The sequence below is a fragment of the Delphinapterus leucas genome, chromosome 11, assembly GCF_059928025.1.
Source record: "Delphinapterus leucas isolate spDelLeu-1000000601 "Yukka" chromosome 11, BTC_Dleu_Yukka2, whole genome shotgun sequence".
In the NCBI taxonomy this organism is placed as follows: domain Eukaryota; kingdom Metazoa; phylum Chordata; class Mammalia; order Artiodactyla; family Monodontidae; genus Delphinapterus; species Delphinapterus leucas.
In genome coordinates this window covers 17,251,844-17,276,734 of record NC_143139.1, presented here as the reverse complement: position 1 = coordinate 17,276,734, position 24,891 = coordinate 17,251,844, and the positions used below count along the sequence as shown (strand labels likewise).

Below are 24,891 nucleotides of genomic sequence, written 5' to 3'. Positions count from 1 at the left end.
CATAAGAAGAGATTAAGTCAGTTTTCTTCCTGGAATCTGGGTATAGAAGAGAGAAAACCTACTTTTGTGTTCTGTAGAGGTATTGAGTAGAAGAATATAGACTAGGGGTTTCCAACCTTTTGGGATGTGAAGACTCCATTTAATGTCTGGTGTTATGAGGCACCCTGCCCTTGCTTGTGGTCACTATTGGCTGAGAAGTCTGCCTGCGCAGCAGAGGTTGAAAAGCACTGTCACAAACTAACTGCTCTCAAGCCTGCAAAAGCACACCCGGCACCAGTGTGTCTAAGGACATGTCAGGTGTTCTTTACGGTCCTGACAGCACAGCCCCTTCTATTTAAGATGGGGCGCATAGTGGAAGAAATTTGAAGATAAAAAACAAGACCATTGGCCACTTAATTAAAGAGGTGATATAGAAGGACTATTGAGATTATTAATCTCCTGAGAAAATGGAATAGCTGAATTTTTACCAGTGTTTGTCTTGCTGTTGTTTTGTAGGCTGAGTCACCTCAAAGTTGTCATTCCGAAGGAGCTGATAAAAAGAGGAAAGAAAAAACTCCAAGTAACTTCCAGAAGAAGTCGGTGAACACGCTTCAGCAACCTGATTGTAAGATTACAGGGGCTAAGAAAAGAAAAATTGATAATGCATGAGTTGAGTGCTTCTAAATCTTCTAAGAAAAAGTTTATGCATGTATACACCATTAGTTTTGTAGTTAATCAAAAGTTTAATTTTCAGACAATTTCATTAATATTTTATTCATATGGAGCTGTATTTTCAGAATTTATTTAAGTATTGAAGACTTGAGAATTTGAGACCTTTTGAAATTTTGAGATCATGAACTGTATAAATTTACAGTATGAAACAAGGGAATAATACATCATTTTAATGTAAAACCCTTTAAATGTAAAATACTTAAGAGAGTAAGTTCATATAACTGTCTTAAGCTCTTTATGCCTTGCCATAACTAGTTGTATTTTTTTCTTTTGACACAACTGTCTTTTGATAACAATGTTATTATACTGAATATTTTACTAAATAAAAAAGGAATACGGTATCCATACAAATAATATTAGCAAGTATGCTACACCTCTATTTAAGTAAAATAAAACTGTAAGCTGCTTGAAACCACAGCCCTACTTTGACATTTCACAGAGAATGGCTCTGGTATATTAACCAGACCACACTGTTGACTAAGTAGATAACAATATAGTTAAATTTGCTCCAAATCTAAATCACAAATGAATGTGTCTAAGTTTAAAAACACAGAAATGAATACTTAAGACTTAAGTGGTCAGTTCTGTGTTAGGAAAAAAATATTTCTATAAATAAATGATTTGAACTGATTTCATCTTTAGAATTTTATTTTTAAAATCTTCGTATTTCTGTATTTTTAACTTCAGATGGTCATCTTTAAATCAGTGCAGTCAGTCAATTTACTTTATTGGCATGTGACTTTTTTGTCTTATTTGGAACTCGATGTAGCCCTTGAAATGCCCTTTTTAGTCAAAATAATCTTCTATATCAATATTTGGATCTAGTAGATCTTCTCCATATGCTGAAAGATTCATCTGGTTTAAAATTAAGTTTTCAAATGTTTCTTCTAAATCAGTTTCACCAATTAAGACCGCTCCCATCATTCGCCCATTCTGCAGGACGGCTTTGATGTACTCTTGTCCTTTGGTACACCTCAGTATTAATTCATGGTCTAAACCTAAGCCCTGTGCATTGTATTTTCCCAGCAATACAACCTATATAGAGAAAGACAAAACAATTAATTTAGTGACTATGAAAAAGAAACATAATATGCAGTTATTTTGTGTTTTCCTAGAATGGCAAATCTAGTCACGAAAATTTACAGCTAAAAGTGCCATTCGGAAGAGCCCAGAGAAAACACTTGCATGGCATGCATTTACTCTACAGATGACACTACCATACAACTGTATGAACATTAAAAATACCTAGCGAATATACAAATATGTAGGAGGTAGACTACATTAGCCTTGAGTCACAATTTAAAGATTTAGTAAGAAGCTGAATTTGATTTTTCATGGGCAAATTGTTCAGTCTCCCTGAACCGTATGTATATATTTGTACGTGTTTCTCCTTATCGGTAAATTAGGAGGAAAAATCCTGCCTCAGAGTGATGTAAAGAGGATTAAATAAGATAATATGTAGGGGGAAGTACCTGCTCATTCTTGAGTATGAACAGCTGTTAGTTCTCTTCAAAAAGGAGGAGTGAATTGCAACTAAAACTCAGAGATGCACCAACAGGGAACAAATCTGGAAGAGATTCCCCCCCCCAACCCCCCGAACTATAAAATAATATAGTGAGAAGGTAGGTAATGATTATCAGATGATTAGTGATTAGGCCCAGCAATAATAACCAGGTATAAATTTGCAAGAAATGAGGAAATTTGTCATTTTTTGTAAAGTAGTTAAAGCCATATAAGTTTATTCATGTGAGAAAATCAGATGATCATAATTAGTTAGTTATAAAACTAACAAGCAGGGGCTTCCCTGGTGGCGCAGTTGTTGAGAGTCTGCCTGCCGATGCAGGGGACACGGGTTCATGCCCCTGTCTGGGAAGATCCCACATGCCGCGGAGCGGCTGGGCCCGTGAGCCATGGCCGCTGAGCCTGCGCGTCCGGAGCCTGTGCTCCGCAACGGGAGAGGCCACAACAGTGAGAGGCCCGTGTACTGCAAAAAAAACCCCAAAAAACTAACAAGCAGAAAAGGCACTAATCTGCTTATCTATCTTACCTTGTAGTTAAAAAATTTTGTTACATGAGCGAAAAGTTCAAAGCTGAAATCCATGTCAGTAGACTCGCCTACACTAGCTGCGGCCATGCACTTTGCTGCATACCATCCCATCTGTCTAGCCTGGGTCCACAGCCTCATCTGAAATAAAAAAGAAGGTTATGCAATTTAACTTTTTATTATCATCATTTGAGAAATGTTATCACCTTAACCTAGTAAAATTCCTTAAAGGGGTTCAGTGCTTGACAGTCCTTGAGAACAGTTAGATCTAGCTAGTTAGGTAATTGATTGAATCATCTTTGCCACAGAAGCAATCAGCCATCCACACTAACCAACCGATTCTGGTGCTGGTCATTCTTATACCTCATGTGTGGTAACGAATGTCTTTTTGTGTGCAAAAAATAATAACCATACTCATGGATATGAGCTTTAAGCATTTCTGGTAGAAGTGATAGAGTTTTAAAAAAAATTCAGTCTCCTCTCTAAACAAGGTTGGGTTTGATGAAGTAAGAGGCAGCTTACGGTAAGGGAGCAGAGTAAACTGAGCACAGTAACAACTAGAGAACGGCCAACAGAAGTGGCCTGCGATATTACACTGCTGCACTGCTACCTAATGTATTCTAGCCTCTGAGTCCCTTTAGTTTGTGTCTCGGACTATATAAAACAAATGAATTAGTGTACTTACTGCTTCTGCAAATTAAGAGATGAAGTTTTATTAGATTCACTCAAAGTAAGAAACCCCTGTTTATTTTTGGACTTTCCTGTATCAGAGTATGAGGCACATGAAGGATATAATAATATACATATTCCCTAGATTCAACCTTTAGAGGGCTGAGATGTTAAAAAAAAAAAAAAATCCCATGAACTCCAATTCCGAATTGAGTTTGGGACAGACATGCCATAAAAACAACATTGGATGTCATTGTAGAGAAAACTAAAAAAAAAAAAGCTAGTTTGAAGCATTTTAGAATTATGGCTGAAATCACTGTCTTGTTGATGCTATCTCTGATGTATGTTAAAACATACTAAATAATAAAGCTGCTTCTCAGAATACATCTGGTTCTTCCACTACTTCACACTCCACAGTTAATCTGAATAAACATGCCTACCTGTGGAGCTGGTCTTTCACCAAGATAAGCGTTGACTGGTTCTTTCATCTGTTAACATCTACCTCTGTCTCTACTCCTACTAAAACAACCCCACCTCTGGCCGCTGAGTGTCTTCCTCCAGTACTTCTGCTCCACCATTACAAGGCAGGCAGCACTGTCGGGGCAGGAGGAAGTCTAGGTCCAGTTAGAAGGGGTTGTTAGGCTGAGGGATTCTGCTTACTGTGGGAACAGTCTTTCAGTAATAATTCCCACGGGAATAAGATCATCAGAAACAGAATGTATGGTTTATAATCTCAGTTTGCTACTTTTTCATCCAAAGCTGTGCCGTCCCAAATCATAGCCACATGACTATCTAATTAAAGGTAAAATTAAAATTCAGTTCCTCAGTCACAGTAGCCACATTTCAAATGCTTAGTACACACATTGCTAGTGGCTACCTGACTGGACACTGCCGAAATACCGAGCATTTCTGTTATCACAGAAAGTTCCACTGGACACCGCTGATAAGCATCTGAGCATGAAAAACAAAGTAACCATCATAATTCTTTTTAAATTAAAAGACATCCCAGTCTATTCCGTCACTATATAATCACTTACCAAAAGGGAAAAATTCTAGTGTTCTTTTTGTTTGTTGTTTTTGTGACAAAAAAAACCTCAATGATAGCTTCCCACTTAAAGTAGAAAAGTTGGAAAACCAGAAGGCTGGATATGCTGGTAGCAGTTCCTTTATTTTCAGATGGAATCTCTGATAAAAACCTGTGACCACCTATGCCAGCTTACCTGCTGCCAGACTGGGCTGGGCTGCCAGGAGGCCGTGCAGATGTCACCTGCAGCATAGATGTCAGGAAGGGACGTGTGCATGTGATCATCCACCTTCAGGCCACCGTCTTCTCCTACATCAAACTAAACAATGTTCCTCATAAGCATACGGGGTAAGAAAAAGGAAACGTGACTTTTTCATTCTAATGTAAAAGAACAAGTCAAATTCTACACGTTGATATGCTGATCTTTAATGAGAAAAGTTGGCTAAACTGCAAAGTTTAGACAACTAAGCTGAATTTCCAGGCACTCAAATTCCTATTAAGACGAACCCATGAAATTCTTAGAACATCAAAAATTGCCAATAACCATATGATGACCCCACCCATAGTTACAAAAATATTCCTTAGTTTTTGTAAACTTCAGATGCTAAAAAGCAAAAAATACAAGCTGGCTTCTCTAAAAGAATCACTTTTAAGAATTCATAGGAGGTATGAGTTTCTTACCAACATTTAGATAAATTGTGCATTATGTCCCCTTAATAATGACACTTAGGCTGGGATGTTAACTGCTTAAGGACTTGAAGCAGTAAAAAAAAATATTGCAAATCAAGACATGAATATAAACTAAACTGTTTTCAGTCATCTTAAATTACAGTTCTGTGCCAAAACAATTCATGCTTGAGAATTAGAGATCTTCATTAACAATACTTTAAAAGTGTTCACAGTGGGACAAAAATTTTCACCTTACATTGTTGCCACAGAGAAAAGGTTCTGTATTTGGTGTAACTCCTGTAGCACTGACAATGAAATCGCAGCCATATATCTTTTCATTGGTCAATTCCACATATACAGGCCATATCTCTTAAAATAAAAAAAAAAAATTATTCTCAAGTGTAATCACCACCGTCAATGACTAGAAGAAAGAAAGAAAGAAAGAAAAAGGCAGGAGATGACTTTAAAACAACACCTCTTAATATTTATAGGTACATCTGCTAAAACAATTTTTAATGTCATCAGTGCCATCTTCTTATTTTGGGTATAATCGCAAAACTATGGCAGGCATTCTAAACATTTTTCCTTCAAATTTAGACATAGAAATTCTAATGAAGTAAATTTAAATTGATAATACCTTATAAATTATTTCTTTAAAAATCTTTATTAATAGATTATACTCCATTGAGAGTTTAGTCTAACTAGGTTACTCACTTTTCAATGTTTTCCCTTATTATTCACATTCAAACTCTAACACTCTCTTTTCCTATGAAAAAATTCAAAGAATTCAGAGCAGTGGGATATCCCATACAGTAGGTTTGGGTGAGTGTATTTCTGAGTAATTCTCACAGGAGTGTAGAATAGGAATTTTAAGAGATCTGTGCCTTAGTTTCAAATTTATCGATTTCATTCTGTTTGATTTTGAGGATGTCACTTCACCTTTGCGAGTATCAGATTTTTTTTAGTTTTTATGTTTTGTCTTGATTCACAAGATATTCTGATTAACTCATCGCGTTATGATGGTCAAAACATAATGAGCCCTACGTAAGATGTTACTCTTTCTACAATTCATTAGAAAATGTAAAGAGTAGGTAGTGAAAACAAAATGATTTATGTTATTAAATTATGGTTTTATTTTTACTTTTCACATTTAAGTTTTATATGGAAATATGAAGCTGTTTTCTAAATATAATAAAGCAATATTAAGTTGTCTTCTTTTAAAATAAGTGTTCATTTTTTTCTTATTTCGTCACTTACCTTTGTCAGCTATAACTAACTGATTATGATGGTCTCTTGGAAAAGTCAAGGACTTTTTCTCAGAAATTCTAAATTCTTCCTGAAGATAGATTTTCTTTACTTCACACATAGTTTCAATGTGAATTTTATGAGAAAACTAAAATAAAAGAAGTACTGGTCACTATAATACTTCTAGAAAGAATGATCTGGGTTACTGACGATGAAGAAAAAATTTATAATACACTTATAAAAACATACAGAAAAAATAATTCTTGTAGTATAAAAGAAAACACACTGAATGCCCACAAGCATGGCTCTCAGTTTCTGTTGGAAAGAAATAAGCAGAAACTCAGTCAGTACTTAAAGAGATCTAGTAGTTGAATTGGCAGGTAGCACCAAGGGCATACTTTTTACTATGAGCTTCCCTGATAATTACACGTATATTTCTTTTAAATTACAACTGTTACAGACTAAAAAAAAAAGTTGATATATCCCAGATTGTTATATTCCAGAATCTTAGTAAAATGCCAGTTAGGTAGGAGATACTCAATAAACGTTCACTGAACTAAACTGAAGTTCCCAGGTTAAGAATACCATTAATCTTAGGACCTGAAGGTGCAGGAATAAATTACTTTGTGTAATTTCCATCACAAAAATTAGATACACTGTGAAGCCAGCCCCCTTCCAACCTACTGAAGGCTGAAAAGGTATCATACACAGTAATAAGGACTGCATGTTTCTTGCAATATTTAAATATCATAGCCTTTTAACAGCTATTAAAAAACTAAAATATCTAGTAAATGAGTAAAAGCAAGTCATCTGCTTATGCAATTAGGATATTAAATGTGTATTTTATTTAGAATCTATCTAATAACCTTTAAAATATTATACTACATCTAAAGTGACCTTTGAGAAAAGATTAATTTAAAATAGGACGGGTGTATTCACTAACGTCTCTGTATGGAGATCTCTGTCTCTGGAGAGTTCAATGGGGCCAAGTGGCACTGAAGCCCTTTCCTAGAACCGTGGATTTTAAGGAAAGTGACCTAGCAATTCTTTGACTATATGCTTATAACCAGTCTTTAACAAACAGTTCAAGAATTTAAAATTGCATTTAGATATGTTTAAACAGTATATGAAAACATACCTCTTTTGTTCCTTTAAGATCCAACCCTTCATGCCAATCAGGTCCCAAGGCACTGCCTGTATTACCAGCATTAGCTTTGGTTTGTGCTTCCTTTTTCCTTCCTGAAGGGATAAACTCAATTCAAAATCCAAATGATATAAAAACTGCCAGGCAGAGAATTATGTTTTTGTTCAGAAGTTTTTAGGCAATGTAATAATTTTCACACATACATCATTCATACAGCAGGACTAAACTTATCTATATTAATCATTTTAATCATAATTTTAATATTTTGTGATGTAGAGCTATAAAATGGGTAATCTTTCAATCGAGTGTTGTGTATAAACACTCAAAAGTGTTTTATGGATGTTATATACACTGGTTAATATGAAAGGTAAGAAAATTAGACATCAAATTTTGAAAATTTTGTCAATTTTTAGTACCCCCAAAACTTACAAAATTCTTGCTCAATTTTATAAGCCAAAAGTTAAAAAAAAAAAAAAGCTCTTTTAAACTAAAAAAACTGCATTTGTTTTTAAACTCACTGCATTTTTAATAAAATTACCTTAGGTATTGTCCAACTGGAGCATCTGTCCACAAAGATGCAGATGGGCTGGTTTACTTAATTTACTTTAAATTGCCAGTTTTAGTTATACATATTTTTCATATAAAATATATCATACACATATATACACATATATAAATATTTATCTTATAAATATTTTATACATATATATAAATAAAATCTTAAACATCACATAAGGAAATAGAAATAAATATCTATATTCCTATCCCCAAATAAGATATTTTTGCTAAATTTTCTTATAGCCTTTTTCTATATGGTTAAAAAAATACAGTTTCATCTGTGAATGAATGAGCTAGATGCTATATTTACCTTCAGTTGTATATCTTGTTCTTTTTTGTGCAATTTTAGCCTCTGGTTTTTCAGCAATGAGCTTTGAAGTCAAGAATTCAGCCGCTCCTGCATCGAAGAAAGTATTCCCAATAGCTTTATCTTTAATGGCCCAAATCACTTCACAGCCTTCAATTTCATACCTAAAGGAATATGAAAGTTAGTTGGAAGAACTCTTTGTATCCGCAAGTAACAGTTATCTCTTAAGGCAAATGTAAATAAACTATTTTAAGGCAAACTGAGAAAGAATGATTATAAAGAGGAATGTAACACTTTTTCAGGATAATACGTGCTAAGTAGAATAAATAATACAAGAAATGTAACCAGTTTACTGAAAAAACATATGTGACAAATAGATGTACTGAATATCAGGTAAAATTTCATTGCAATGAACATCACTTCAAAGTGTTCAATTTCTACAGGATAGTTATATGAATGTCCGCCAGGGTTCCCAGGAGTGAGCAGTGCCTTGCTTATTACCTAGTTATCGAGTAATCAGTAATGAACGGATAGATGTTATACATGTTATATAGCTACAATATTGAGAACAGTTGACTTCTTTGCTAACAAATATTTTATGTATTCAAAGCACATTATGGAAGGACACAGAAAAAGGAGCAAATGAGAGATAGAAACTAAAATCTTAACTTTATTATAACAGAATAATTACCCTGCAGTGAATTCCCTTCACCTCAGAAATTTCCAAGCCATCTAGCCAAAGAAAGATCCAGTTCACAGAAAAATGAAGGATCTTAGAGGAAGAAAGGAATGGCCAAGGAAGCCACCTTCCATTACCGTTCAGGAGGTAGCCAGAGCTCCTGAGCACCTGCAGTTTTATCTCTAGGTTTGGACACGGAGAATGTAATTTTCTTAATATTCATTCCACAAGGTCCCTGAAGTTCATTATAATTTATCTGCTATTACTACTTGTTTTGGTACAAATGAATTGGGACAATCCTGGACACACAGTATATATGGTCATCCTAACTACACTAGGATTTTATTTGAAATTACAATGGTAATAAGAGTGTATTAGTGTTATTAATTTTTAACATTGATTTATGGTAAAAAGTCCTACCATCTTTATATCTCAGACTGATGTAAGTTAGGTTATATGACTTTTCGAGGCTGATCAATAAGCAGGTGATAAAAGAAAGAAGGTTTAGTACATCTGACTTCAGATCACCTGATGTTCATGCTTTCTGGCATATGGTAAAGGAGTCCCTTGCTTTCTCCAATGGGCCTTTATTTTTCCTCCTCTCCTATGCCAGCAAAGAGTATTTATAGTTACTAAATGTCAGATTATCTGGAGAACATTTTATCTTAACACTGCTCAGGTCATACAGCATCGCTCATGAGCAGAAAGCAGAACACACACACATTTGGTGATAAATTTTATATGTCAATTTACATATAGGCACACAGTTACCATGAAATGATTTCCTTAATTTTTATAAACTAGAAATTTTTGTGATTACCATTTTTTTTGTATTTTAAAGTAGTACAGCAACATAACACATATCAGAATAGCTTAAAATACTGATGCTAGACCAGCGAGCCACATTTACTGTAAGTAGTCACCACAAGTGACTCCTGGGTGTGCCGTACCTCACGAGACACCCTCTAATCCTCTTACCCTATGAACTTGTCCTCAGAAAGATGCGTAAGCATGAAGGTATCATCACCCATAGGGGAAATACTGCTTTCATTTTTAAAACCACTCTTAAAAAACAAGTATTAAATTTTGTGAAATTATGAAAAACTATGTCTGTTTGAAAAAGAAAGGATTAACCTACATTTGGAAAGAAGAGATAATAACTGAAATAAAAGTATACTGAAGTAAATCAACATTAGCCTCAGTGGGACACGGGGGCTATTAAAAAGCAGAAAGAGTCTGGATATGTCATTTTTCATCAAGAGAAGACAAAGGCCTAATCATTCAGTAAACCTAAACCGAGAGAATAACACTATATGGGAGCTTTCTTAAACTACCAGAGTTTACTGAATATAAAATTATGTGTTTTATATCCAAGTCTTTAATCTCCGACCTAAAGAAAGTGAGGAATAGGATTAAATGTTGTGAAACTCTGAACATTTTTGAATGAGAAAGCTTTTCAATGTGAATAATAGTAATAATAATAATAATAGTATTAAGTTATACTTTTGGTGATAACTGATGGAGAAAATCTGTCATGTGTACATAAGGATTTGAAGCCCCTCTTACAATAAATCTATGCCTCCCTCCTCTTGGCCCAGTTTGGTCTTGACTCCCTAGTTTTTTCTCTGCATTTTTCCATACAATGCCTCAAACTTCACAATTAAAACAATGACTGCCACACCTAGTACTCAGGCAATCCAACAACTCTTACAGGTTCCCACTGGGATTCACCATCCTCTAAAAAGGAGGGGCAAAAACCTAGTCTCAGAGTTGGAATGAATGAAAGTGAGAAAAGACAGGGCTTTGGCAGATTGCTTATTTTGATATAAATTTGTCCTCTTTGTAGTCAGACCCAACTTTCTGGCCTGAAAAATATCTAGACTATTCCATGTCAGCCATCTGCTGAAAGATAAAATCACAAAGAAAGTGAATCAATGCTCTGTAGACCACAGCAGGTCCTCAATGTTTTCCAAACTTGAAGTATCATCTTAAGATGACAGTATTTCACATTAAGGTGTTCACAATCCCCAACTTCCAAAAACCAAGAGCTAGGAGTACCACATACCCTGAAATAGAACTCACAAACACTTCGCGTTTCATCGGCCAGACAGGTACCACACATGAGTGAAGCAGGATGGGTATAAGCAATAAAAAGTCGTGGGGACTATCACCAGAAACCTCTAAAGGTGTACACGTTTTCAATTGTTTTTCAGTACAGTACGTGCTTATAAGAACACATGTATGGGTCAAATCTAGACAGTCATCAGTGTCAGACCCTTTGAGACCTAAAGCATTCCCGAAATTCCTATGTTTTATAAGGTCAATTTTGCAACTATGAATTCCATGAAAGCTAAAAAAATAAAGTGGACTTTTCCCCTTGAAAATGTATGAAAAACAATTATATTTATCTTTGATTTTAGGATAACAAGATGTCTTCTAGTCTGTCAATCACATGAATCACAGAGCAATTCTTACATAATATTCAAATACAGGTACTTACACTAATTCAAGTGCAATACCACCATTTCCTATGATCATTATTCTCTTAGCTTTTGTAAGCAGTTTCTGAAATTCCTGTATCAAAAAGAAAATGAAAAGAGTGTTTTGTAATAGTGGGTAATGCCTGAAGCATCAGGCTTCACTGATAATAAACCTCACTTTCACACTCTGCCAGGACACACCATCCCAATTAATATAATAAATGCTCCCTCCATGTTTCACCCCAAACTGCCTTTATAGCAAGGCCTCTTCCTGACTTTCCTTGCCTTTTATGTCACTACATTCAGAATTGCAGCAAGAGCCTGTCTTTAGTTTACCACATTCCCAACTATTTGACCAAATCAATTACCAACATGACATTGATCTAGACCCTGGAAACAGGATTCTTCCTTTCCTTCTAGTCCCTCAATCGACACTTTCCTTGCAGTTACTCAGCACTTGGAACTTGCAGGAACGAGAAGCACAGCCGCACAGTGGTTAAGGGCACAGGTCTAAAGTCCCTGGCTCTAGCAGTTACACCAGGTGACCTTGGGCAAACTGCTTAACCTCTCTGCACCTCAGGTTCCCCAACTATAAATGGAAATAAGAGGTGAGTATATCTCAAGGTCTCTATAAGTATTAAGATGACAGAGATAAAGCTGTTGGGAGTAGGAAGCACATAATGTCTAATATTTATTTTAAAATGTTATTACGTTATAAGACAGCAAATTGATGCCTCCACCTCCCATCCCTCCCTCCCTCCTCCCTCCCCCCAAAAAAGATCACAATGAACTTGGAGAGAAAAAAAAATACCAGGAGTCATTCTTATGGTACTTTCTAAAGTAGAGAATAGTCCCATTGCTTCAGGATGACATCTGAATAGCTAAATTCCACCTCCTACTATGTCAGGTCACCATTTCTATTAATGGACCCCAAAACTTATCGTAATGTACAATACATAACCACTGAATTGACTTCTTTAAATTTTACAAGAAAAAAACCTGAAGTTAATTCTACTTTGTCCTTCACTAAACACAGTAGGTAAAGACCTGTAAAGAGCAGTGAACAGGGAGATGAATGTCATGAGTTTAGACTATACTTCTGATAATAACTACTTTAGTATAGCTAAATTTCTTAGTCTCTCCATCTCAGCTGCCTCTTTGTAGAGTGGGAGTAATGACTGTCACACAGGATTATCATGAGGATTCAGTGAATTCATATGTGTAGAGGGCCTCGCTGTAACACAGTTATGAACTCAATCTTTGATAATATGAACCTAAAATGTTTACAAGAACATAATCCAGTTCTTCTAGTATTGTCTAAATTCCTAATTATTTAAGAAGAAAATACTATCAATTTTCAAGACTATAAAATCTTATCATGTAAATGTACAATTACTTCATGGGACAGAACAACAACAATGAGCTTGAGGTAAGACAACAGTATTGTGACTAGAAACCAAGAAGGTTTTTGGCAGTAAGGGTCAATGAACCCTGAAATAAATTACCAAAAGAAGTTGTACAAGGTTCTGAAGATAGAATTTCACCTTACTGGGATAGTTTATCACTGTTCTTGAGCAGAACAACAAACAAGTGTCTTTTTCGGTTCTAGGATTCTGTCATGATTCTGTATGACAAAGATCTTCTGAATACTAACTAATTTCTTTGCTGAGAAGTAAATTTTGGACATGCTTTATCTTTTGAGAAAAAGATCATTACATCATTTAGGATGCAAATCACATACTCCCGATCAGAGTAAAATAATGAATGTGTATGCAATGTAAGTTGTAACCTTCAGCATAGACATTATTTCTGGGATATCACATAATGGAAAGAACATGAATTAAAAAACAAGATAAATTATCCACTAAAACTAAACTCAAATTGGCAGTAATAAAACATTATAACTACTTTCTGGTTTATGAGTCATGAAACCTTTCTTCTGCTGCTACAGTTTAGGAATTGACATTATAAGTGGAACACTTTGATTCCAATGTAGGAAAAGTCTAAGAAACCTTCATGTTTCTTCCCCATGACCCAATGTCAAAATGTTACCTGAGCACTGTCTGTATCACGGATTCCTAACACATAAGGGTTTCCTTCACATATCAACTTTGGTTTAGCTCCAGCACACAAACAGAGCTTCTTATAAATATGCTGATTGCCATCTTCAGTTAAAATGCACTGTAAGACCATAGAGCAACAAAGAGGAGAGGGGGAACATTTATACATAGGTACAACTGCACTTTAAACATTCAATAAGACAAAAGCAAAAAATATATTAAGGTTGCCTCTTGGTGGCACTCAATACTTTGTTACAGCAATGACAAAGCTAACTAAGCATGAGAATGCATTCTCTAATCCAGTGATTCCTAATCACTTTAGAAGCATGAACCATTTAAAAAATCTGATGAAAATTAGTCCTTCTCCCGTGGGAAAAAAAGGTACATTCCCACAAAATTTTGGATAAAACCAAGGGAATCTCATGTTTGGAAAGGTATGTTGACCTTAGATTAGAAAGGAAACATTTAGAAAATTTCAAATTGAGCATTCTGATGAACATTTCCTTGATGAACATTCTGCTCTCAATGAGAAGATACTGTAAGAAGATCTAGTGATTCTAATCATATCAGACCTTAATGTCTGTTATGGGTACAGGGGAGTAGTGAATGGTAGAAGAGGTCACAATACATCTTAATCTGAAAAATCAGAAGTGCTAAAAAACAGTATTTATATTCTTAAGTACAAATAACAATCACTTTACCAGCAAACTTCATGCTGTTTGGGGATTATATTTTCATATAAGTGAAAAACATGTTAACCTTAAATCCTAGCATGTACTAGCTTTAAAGTAAATTTATATTAATTTTGAATTAATGAATTTAGATGAATCTAAAAATACATATCAGAGATCCATTGTTTTTGTTCCTTAATATTGAATGAATATCTACACAAAAGTAGAAGCATTTAGAAAGCAGGTATACATAAGCATGTGCTACTATGAGAGATGTCAGACTTTGCTGGAATGGTTTCAGAGGTTAACCTTGTGCCATGTGTCTGATTTATAAAACTTGCCAAATAGCATTTACATACCCACTGAAATATTTGTTACCCATTCTAACTCTTCAGCTACATAACAAATACATAAAACCAATAAACCAACACAGTATAATCATACAGAAATGTTACACAAGTCTTCCTTTAGATAATCTGGTTAGAATTTTAACTAACAGAAGTTAGTTATAAGCACTGACCAAATTTAAAAAATTTGCATTTAGCTACTATAAAAGAAACACAAAAACTTTTCATTGGCTACTGTTAAATTTTTGGAAGTAGAGACGAAGGTAAAACACATCATTTCTAATTCACTAAAGAATACAAAGGATGGATGACAGAATGCAGACATGTATGTTATGTAGGGCACTTTTCAAATGAAACGTGTGGCACTCTGATTCACTCAAATGCCCTAATACATAAATTCCCTCACAATTCATTAGTATACTTTTGAGCCTACCTCAGTGAGCAGATTCACTGACATGGGTGTTTTATGGAACAAGTACTACCATTACAAGTATTAGGAAATAACTGCGGTGTTTGGATTCAGATTTGCAATATTTTTCTCATAAAACTTGGTACTTTTTCTTACTTTTTTTTTCCTGTCAAGTTATTTGTTTCAAATGTGACATGTATGCTTTCTCCCTAAGGGAAAACTCAAATGTTAGCTGCTTTAGAGAAACAACTACAAACCCTACTTCCTATCTTGCCTAAAGCTCATCTGAAGGTACTGTTAATCATGTGACACTGAGACTTCCTGACATCTGAGACTGAGGTACTGCCTTTCCTGAGACTGTCTTAGTTTGGGCCTTATATCATTTTGGACTATCACAACCACCTTCTAATTTAGTTGTTGGCTACTGGCCACCTGCTCTATCCCAGTTCATCCTTGACACTGCTGTCAGATCCATCTTCCTAAAAGAGTATTTTAGCATCCCTGGCTCCACTTAGAATCTCTTTACTATTTTTTCCACTGATTACAAAATAAACTCAATATTAACATGACATAAAAAGCTCTTCACAATCTTATTTACTTATTTCTCTGGGCTAGTCGGCCAATCTCCTTTACTTATCCACACCCCAACCCCTTTGACAGTCTCACTCTTCCACATGCCCCTTTCCTTTCTCTGGGTCTCTGAACCCGTAACGTAATCTCTTCTTCCTGGAATGTCCTTTTCCACCTGGAGAACTCAATTCACCCATCTTTAAAACATAGCTCAAATATTACTCAATCTGGGAGTCTTTCTGAATACCTACCATCAGAGCTTTGATAATATTTCAACAACTGTTTTCTTCTATGGGCATACATTAAACGTACACATGGCTGTACTCCCTATGACATTGAGAGCTACCGGGAGTAGGTTCCTGCTATCACTGCTACTGTATCCCAGTACTTAACACAGTGCCCAAAACACAGTGAACACTATATAAATGTTAATGCTAATTTAAAATGTAAAACCTAAAATGCCAGGCTAAGCTAATTATATGACCCAATAAACTCACAAAAAGTGTAAGTTTTTGTAATACTAATAGAAATCAATGTCACTGAAATTTATATGCTAGAGACTTGGGAGCTGGTGGAACAGGTGGGGGTCAAAGGAAGGCAGGCAAAACCTCACCAAGATTTAACAATGGCAAATGTCATTAAGAAAAAACCCCTCTTACATGTTCTTTGCTGTTCAGTTGCTTTACTCCAGATTCTATAACCTTAATGTTGGGAAAGCGATCTTCTAACATGGTACTTGGTTGTTCTTCAACATCAAATTCTTCCAACACTTTAGAAACCTGTATTAGATAAAAGAAATAAAAATGTATACTTAAAATTTTTTTTCCTATCAAGAATTAAAAAAAACTTTCATTTCTTTTTATACACTATTTATTTCATATTCATAAAACAAGAAAGTCTGCCAACTGCACTATATACAGTGAAAAGAGGGCCAGACTCTGCATTTTAAGACCTAAATTCAAATACTAGTCCTACCACTCTTGGTCAACTCAGAAAGTCACTGAGCCTCAGCTTCCTGGCCTGGAAAATTAGGGCTAACACTACTTACTTCTGTATAGTGTAATCAAACAGCTTATCTATTTCTTTATCCTTGTAGCTCTCTCTCTCCATTTACTAGCTAACCTTATTGTGATCTAGTCTTGGAACTCTTCTTTCCTCTTCTCCAAAACCATCACCATCCTCTTGGACTCACTTTCCATCCTATCCCACTAAGACTCCATTGTGGATCATTTACTTCAAATGATGTGCCATGGATTTGGGGAAGGATTTTCCCCAAATCCTTCCTTGCTCTCTTATCCTTAACCATTACTTACCCTGAAAATGCCCAAGCACAGACCAAATTACTTGCTTTCTCTAGTCCTATACCCAGTCTGCTATAGAAGTACCACACACCTTTCAGACTGGTATTTGGCCTTAAACACTGCATGGAAATGCTACTGCATGGCTATAGCAGTTCTCAAACATTTTAGTCTCAAGACCCCTTCACACCCTTACCAATGATTGAGGACCCCGATGAGCTTTTGTTTTTTTGAGTTACACCTAGCAATATTTGCTGCATTAGCAATTAAAACTGAGAAATTTAAGTATTTCTTAATTCACTTAAAAGTAACAACAATAAAAACATGTTACACTGATATAACGTACCGTTAATGAAAAATATTTTTTTCTAAAACAAAACAAATTAAGTGAGAAGAACAGCCCTGTTTTACATTTTTGCAAATTTGTTTAATATCTGGCTTAATAGAAGATAGCTGCATATCTGCTTCTGCAATCAAACTGCTTCTACCTTTAAACCACTGCAACGTTGTTTTGGTTGAAGTATCAATACATGAAGAGAGTTCAGTCTCACACAGATATGCAGCCCTTTCAGATAATTGTACATTCTTCTTGATGCCACACTAAAACTCAACAAGTGATGGTTTCTTAAAGATAGATGAAATGTAGAATTTGAAACCATATCAAGAACTTTTCATACTGTGACTGTGAAATCCATTAGTTTATCCTGCACTTTGAGTGGATCTTGGAACATCACACATCAGTCGTTTGGACAATACTGGTTCATTAAGTTAACAGAGATCTTCCAAATACTGACACATTTCATATCAATAAATATAAAAAAACACATTCATTATTATCAACAATTTCATGAGAAAAGTCTAAGTACTATAAGGCTCACAGTGAAGAGTTTTCCAAAAATCTAATTTTTGCTTGAAAGCTCTAGTTTTGTCATAATGGCAACAAGTACCATCAGTTGTTTTCTTAAAGTGACAGGCTCACTTCATTCATTTTCCAAACATGAATAGCCAGTTTGTCAGCTGTTCTTTCAAGTAAAATTGATGTTCCATGAAAACAGTAGCTAGTTCATCTTCAACTCAGCAATTGCACAACTGCTTTTCCTTGAGACAACGTTGTACTCGTTGTATACCGAAGAGCTTTATGCATACATCGCATTGCATCATACAGAATATTAAAAAGATGTGTACTCAGGAGTCAAGATTTAATAAAACTAACATGTTTTTTTACTGGCTTTTATTTTTTTCACTAACTGTGTGGCAGTGAAGAACAAAATGGCTACCAATGTAAGTAGCCACCACTGCTTTTATACCATCAGTGCAAATGTCAAAATAGTGAGAAGAGCAATAACATCTTAGTAACATATTCCATTCCGTCAGTGACTTTTTCAAACTTTCACCATTCTAATATTCCCTGAACTTACTCTATCCTCTTTATTCTCAGTAAATCACCTTACTTGTAGGCACGAAGAGACCACTAAGAACTCTGACTACTTCTTTCCCACTATCTAGACATTTCTTTGCTAGTGTCCACCTTCCCTGACCCATTCCCACTATTTCAGAGTCAATCCATTGCTCTGTGCTCCATATCCCATCGCCTCTCACCTCCTCAGGACTCCTTCCTTGTTATATATTCCTTGCTCTCCTTCATCTTCAGGCTTCCCCACTGGTTTCTTAATCTCAACAGGTGAACAGGCTCAAGTGTTTCCCACCGTAAAAGAATAAAACTCAACTTAACGCTAGACCTTATGTCCTCTTTTTGCTGCCACTCTATCTTTTCTACCTTTGCAGCCAAATTTTTCAAGAGAGAAAAGTTTATGCTAACCGTCACTTTAGAATTTCCTCCCATTAATTTCTCAAAACAGTATAAACTGTCTCAAAGTCACCAATGATTTATACTAGAAATAGCTACTTTAGAGCCATCATCTTACCTGACCATTCCACAGGATCTGACACAACTGACCACTCCTCTTAGTTGAAACTTTTGCCTTCCTTGGCTTTAGGGTTACTGCTCTTTCACAGTTTTCCTCTTAGATCTAAGCCTAAGAAGAAGGATGGCCATTTTTAAGTTCTCCTTTCTCTCTGACCTCCGCTTAGTGTTCCAAGGACACCACCACTGGGCCCATCTTCTTCTCCCGGCATGTGTCCTTCCTGGGAGAGTGCAAGCCAGGCCTGTATCAGCTGACACTGAGACAATGGTGAATACTAAATTACCGTCTCCAGCCCAGTCTTTTCACTTGCTCTAAATGCTCCAGCAGTTTGGCATATCTAAATTTAGATAAAGTGCAATTTCGCATCATGGCACACAAGCCTGTCACCATCTGGCCCCTGCCTACTGGTTCAGACTCACACTCCACACGCCAGCAGTGAACTGGTCCCTGTTGGGGCATGTTTCATAGCTACACATTTTCATGACCTTGACACATGCCTACCTCCACTCGCTCTCTTACAAACACTGTAAAACCTTTTTCAAGTCTCAGTTTCAACGCAACTTCCAATGTAAAGGCTTCCTTGATTCGCAAAGGCAGGCTTTGGCACTCCTTTACAATGTTTTCTATGTATAAAAATAAATATGTATGTATTGGAATATTACCTCAGTTTTTTTGCCTCTATCAGGATAATGATCATATTGTATGACAACTATTTCTTGCATATCTGTTGTCCCAGTAGAAAGTAATCATTCTGAGAAATTGACCATGAGGGCCCTACAGCCAAAGTGCCTAGTTTCAAAACCTGACTTTATGCACCTCAGAAATTTACCTAACCTCACTGTGACCCACTTACCTCACCTGTAACATGGGGATAATATAACGACCTACTTCACAGGGTTAAGAATTAAATACATTAATATATTTAAAACATTTAGAAGTATAGCATAATAAGTACTCCATAAATGTGAATTATTATTATTAATCCTTTTTCTCCTTTAAAAATTACATAAGTCATGAATATGTGCTCTTTTTAACACTAAACAAATAAACAATATATAATAAAGATTAAATATTAAAATCCTTCTTTACCGCTCTTTAAATCTCACTTTCCCCTTACCCCAGGGATAACCACAAATGACTTTTTGACATATTTTCTATACTTTTAATCTCTATAGCCTGGGTGCCTAGCACACTGGTTGGTAAATAATCTAGATGCTCAATAAATGATAACAAGAATGCAATTTCTGACTTCTAAACACTAAGAATAACTGACATTTGCAATATTTATTTTAATTCACTTTCACATAGATTAGTACATCTTAAGCTCACAATCTTGTTAAGCAAGGAGGATATTATCCTAATGATGCAGCTCAGGTCCAGAGATTTGCCAAGGTTACATAGCCAGTAAATAAGAGTTAGGCCTAGAACCCAAGTTCTTTTCCTTCTATTGTACAACACTTAAAAAAAAAAAAGATTGGCAAAAACTAAACTCAGGTCTTACAACTCTGGGATCATTACACCAAATTAAGTCTTCTGTAAAGACATTAGAAGACTCAGCTATATATCTCTCTATCAATGTATGTACTCTTAGCCGTAATTGAATATATACTTTTTTCTTTTAGAAATTAAGAGCCATAATTTGTTCTCTGGTTCTCCCAATCCCATAGTTCTTTTGGCTGTACCAAAGGTTCTAAGATATCTTACATATCTCTAGGCAGGTTATAAAGAGCAACATATGGCACTAAATTACCCTTGGTCTTAGGGGCTTATGTAAATCTTAGGGGTTTATATATGAGAATGGGGTAGGTTAACTGTATATTGATCTCTTCCCTGGGAGACAATATATAAAGAACTTTTATAAAACATACTTCAAGATTGGAAAGGTGTGTTTGTGGGAGATGGGTAGGGAGAAGGTTGCTTTTCCTCTTTAACATCAAGTCTCTAACCTTTACATGAATAAATAATAAATCTTAGACAAAAGGCTGAAAGAAAAAAAAGATACAATCTATTATCAGAGTATTAAAAGGGAAAACTTCTAATGAATCAAAGACTATGTTAATAGTCTTAATTGCAGTGTGGGAAGAAAAGATTTATGTTTTTCATCTTTTTATTCATTTATTTTTGCATAGACATTATAATATTCACAATTGTAGCACTGTAGTACATGTATATAATTTATAAATATAATATTAAAATATGAGCTCAAAAGTTTTTAACAGGTGAGGTACAGGATCAGAAATGTTTGGAGACCACTTTTCTTTGATACTATGACCCAAATGTTCTCAGACTCCTATTATAATGTTATAAAGTGTGTAAAATAAACTCACAAACTACAAACTGTTCTGAGATGCTTATGACACATCTGAAACATTAATTATCTGCAAGTGTAAACTTGGCTCAAAAGCACTTTTCTTCTGACTCGTAAACACACAAACATATATACACACACACATTTATAATAAAGATACACAAGTATATTTGCATAAAGATACACACGTAGATGTGTGTAACATCTTTCCTCAAAAGATACATTTTCTGAAAAGTAATTCTGAGTGGGACAGAAAAGATGGGAGAGAAGAAGAGAAAACTAGAAATTCAGTACCATTCCAGGTGCTTTTGGTATTCAACCTGAACAATTTTAAACTTTGAGCTATGATTTTAAAATGAGTATCAAAAGAACATTTGTCATTTTAAAACAATTAAAATACTACAATTACACCAACTGCTATTTGAGTGATTGTAGTTTTTAAAGAGTAATACTAAGAAAGTTATATAAAGGTTCTTACCTGCTTGAAATTTGTAACTGCTTTAATAACAGGAGAAGCTGTGATCAGGAGAATATCTTCTGATGGAAAGTGAATTGCCAACTTATTAAAAAAACAAGTAGGAAAAATATGATAAATAACTAAGCATTACTACATATGGCATGGTGGGGTGAGACAGGGATAATGCAATTTTAATAATGTTATTAACTTAGGAAACTAAAAACTCACTGTTCTTCCTCTAAAGGTCTTGGTCATATTTATGGGGTAGTGGTGAGTAATGTCCCCCTCTCATATTGTTAAAATGAAAAATACATTTACACTAAACTCAACAATTATCATGCAGAGGATGAGAAGAAACTATCTTCTTAATTAACAGTTAAACCAACTTCTATTTATTATAAAATAATAATTTCAATTGCCTTTAGTAGAATGAAATTAAGCAAAGCTTCAATAAAACATTTAAAAGCTTAGCACCTTTCCCAAGTACTTCTATAATATTTGACAATATTATCACTCTCTCCATCTTGCTTTCCTCTGTATATTCTGTAATTTATTTCCCCACTTTCTGTTTCCACTATTATGCTACTAAAATCACCTTGAAGTTAGCCTTCCAGTTTCATATTAACCAGCTTCCCCTGCTCCAAACACATTGTAACTAATCATCTTTCAAAATTTTTCATTTGATCATATTACTACACTGCTCAAAATCATTTGACTACTTATATAAGTCTTTGTTAAATTCTTAGCACGATTTATAAAATCCTCTATGATCAGGTCTCTACCGCTTTCTGGCTTCATCTCTGGTCATCTTCCCCAAGCAGCAAAGCTTAAACCATACGCTTTAAGCTTTGCTGCTTCCAGATGGCGCCACGCTTTTCCACCTGAGATTACACTGTTGCCTCCCTTTGGAAAGTCTGTCTTTTCTTGTCTACTTGGTAAACTTTTTACTCATTCCTCTATATAGGCATAACTCAGAGATATTCTGGGTTCGGTTACAGACCACTGCAATAAAATGAATATCTCGATAAAGTGAGTTGCATGAAAATTTTGGTTTCCAAGTGCATATAAAAGTTATGTTTAGGGACTTCCCTGGTGGTGCAGTGGTTAAGAATCCGCCTGCCAATGCAGTGGACACGGGTTGGCCTGGTCCGGGAAGATCCCACATGCCACAAGCAACTAAGCGCATACAACAGAACTACTGAGTCTGCGCTCCAGAGCCTGTGAGCCACAACTACTGAGCCCGCGTGCCTAGAGCCCATGCTCCGCAGCAAAGACAAGCCACTGCAATGAGAAGACCACGCACTGCAACAGAGTGGCCCCTGCTCGCCGCAACTAGAGAAAGCCCGCACGCAGCAACGAAGACCCAATGCAGCCAAAAATAAATAAATAAAAGTTATGTTTACACTATAGTTGCCAATATTAAGTGTGCAAAAAAAAATGTGTTCTTAAAAAATGTAATGCCTTAATTAAAAAATACTTTACTGCTAAAAAATGCTAACCATCCTCTGAACCTTCTGCGAGTGGTAATCTTTTTGCAATAGTAACATCAAAGATCATTGAGCACAGATCACCATAACAAATAGAATAATAATTTAAAAGTTTGAAATACTGTGAGAATTATCAAAATAGGACACAGAGACACGAAGTGAACAAATGCTGTTGGAAAAATGGTGCCAGTAAGGCTTGCTAGAGAGGGTTGCCGCAAACCTTCAATTTGTAAACAATGCAATATATTCAAAGTACAATAAATTGAAGGGCAATAAAATGAGGTATGCCTGTACTAAGACAAAAGGACAACTCCCTTAATAAAGGATACTTTTTTCCTAATCCACTCCTTACCAACTCCACAGGTACCCCTAAGGTAGTGAACACATCGATGAAATGACTTACTTACTTACTTTTACTTATTTATTTATTTACATGACTCACTAGGCTGTGAGTCTCTAAAAAGGAGGTACCATACTCCGTTTGTATTAGTCTGATCAGCCCTTAGTACAGTGGCTGGATTATAGGTGTTTACTCAGAGAATAAATGAAAACTACACATCCAAAGATTAAAAGTTAAGGGAAAAAACCTCTTCAATTTCTTATGACATCAGTGATGTCATAAGAATATTACATCTGTTTACTGTTTACCAACAGAATAATCCAGTCCCTTTTGGAATACATGTACATGTATATACGTGGTCTGATTATTCACTATAAATCAGAAAAGCATATCCTCACTGCATTTAATCCCTTGCCGGTTGTTTTTAAAAACATTACTAGAGATGATACCTCTTCTATCTTGGGAGTCCAAAGTATAGGAAACTTACGTAAGGGTTTCTTTACCATTCAGTTATGATGCACTAAGGATTTCGGCAGCCGTGCGGAAGCGGGATTCAATCAGCTAATTAAGAAAGGGGGCTGAATTTTCTGACCAAGAACTTACTAGTCGTAACCCCCCCTCTCCTCCCCACCGGCTTTGACATTACTAGGACCAGAGCCGGGTTCAGTCCGCTTTGCGTTTCCCCTAACAACTTGCTCGCCATCGCTCCTCCCTGAGGCGGAAGCGAAGCCTGCGAGGTACTAAGGACATCATCTGGGGCCACGACACAGTCTCTAATATCTGGGAGCAAGAAGGAGTGAGAGGGGTAAAAGGAAGCGGCTAAAGAGCGACCTGGAAAAAAACTAGGAAAGGCTGGCGGGGAAGGAGCCTCAAGCGCCACCGCCTCCGGGATGGAGGAGAGGCGGAGCCGCCTGCGCGCCCCCCTTACCTGCTCCGCACAGGTGACACCCGCGATGCCACCCCCGACCACCACGAACTTCCCTGCAGTCGTGGGCGAGCACGCCGCCTCCATGCTCTCGAACGCCCAGCGGTTTTAGGACTACAGTGCGGAAGCCGGAAAAGTTTACAGGCCGGGAGTGGGAGTGGCGCGGGGAGGCCCCTTTTGGCGCCTGCCCCTGAGAATCCGAGCTACGGGTGCCCGGGAACTCATATTAGTCTCTTCGCGCTTCTCCGAGCTACGGGAACCCGGGAGGTCATACTTAGTCTCTTCGCGTATCAGCCGGGGCTACGTTTCCTAAAGCGCAGAGGTGGCTTGGCAATCCCGGGGTTTTGCGTTACTATCGCCACAGCTGAATGTAGTTTTTCCACAAAAATTTGGTAAAGATAAGACAAAAACCAAAGTAAAGTAGATGGGTTGTCAAAAGAGGCTTGGCAGGTTGTCTAAAAACAGACCAGTGTTCTCACGGAGCAGACCGTTCTTAGAATAAATGAAGCTCTCACTGTTCGTTCCTGCGGGAAATTAAACACAGCCTCAGCTCTTAAACTCTTC

At 36.1% G+C, this 24,891-nt stretch overlaps 2 protein-coding genes across 6 annotated transcripts in view; one reads left to right on the top strand and one right to left on the bottom strand.

Moving 5' to 3' along the window:
• RECQL (RecQ like helicase) overlaps window positions 1-1,341 on the top strand; it is a 33,274-nt gene extending 31,933 nt beyond the window's left edge. The window contains exon 15 of the mRNA XM_022577736.2: window positions 496-1,341. Coding sequence (XP_022433444.1) covers window positions 496-648 — 153 coding nt within the window. The 3' untranslated portion in view covers window positions 649-1,341. The remainder of the gene's footprint in view (window positions 1-495) is intronic.
• Window positions 1-24,497, bottom strand: part of PYROXD1 (pyridine nucleotide-disulphide oxidoreductase domain 1) — a 39,858-nt gene extending 15,361 nt beyond the window's left edge. For 3 of the 5 annotated variants that reach the window (XM_089920377.1, XM_022577738.3, XM_022577739.3), the window contains exons 1-12: window positions 24,331-24,497; window positions 21,597-21,677; window positions 16,247-16,366; window positions 13,583-13,711; window positions 11,551-11,624; window positions 8,375-8,535; window positions 7,501-7,601; window positions 6,375-6,510; window positions 5,374-5,486; window positions 4,645-4,767; window positions 2,759-2,896; window positions 468-529 (exon numbers count right to left, since the gene is read on the bottom strand). In XM_089920377.1, the coding sequence (XP_089776503.1) occupies window positions 468-529; window positions 2,759-2,896; window positions 4,645-4,767; window positions 5,374-5,486; window positions 6,375-6,510; window positions 7,501-7,601; window positions 8,375-8,535; window positions 11,551-11,624; window positions 13,583-13,711; window positions 16,247-16,366; window positions 21,597-21,677; window positions 24,331-24,414 (1,322 nt within the window). In that variant the 5' untranslated portion in view covers window positions 24,415-24,497. Of the gene's footprint in view, window positions 1-467; window positions 1,747-2,758; window positions 2,897-4,644; window positions 4,768-5,373; window positions 5,487-6,374; window positions 6,511-7,500; window positions 7,602-8,374; window positions 8,536-11,550; window positions 11,625-13,582; window positions 13,712-16,246; window positions 16,367-21,596; window positions 21,678-24,330 lie in introns of all 5 variants that reach the window. The other 2 variants (XM_022577737.2, XM_089920376.1) reach the window with 1 other exon arrangement.
• Window positions 24,498-24,891: the final 394 nt, after the last annotated feature.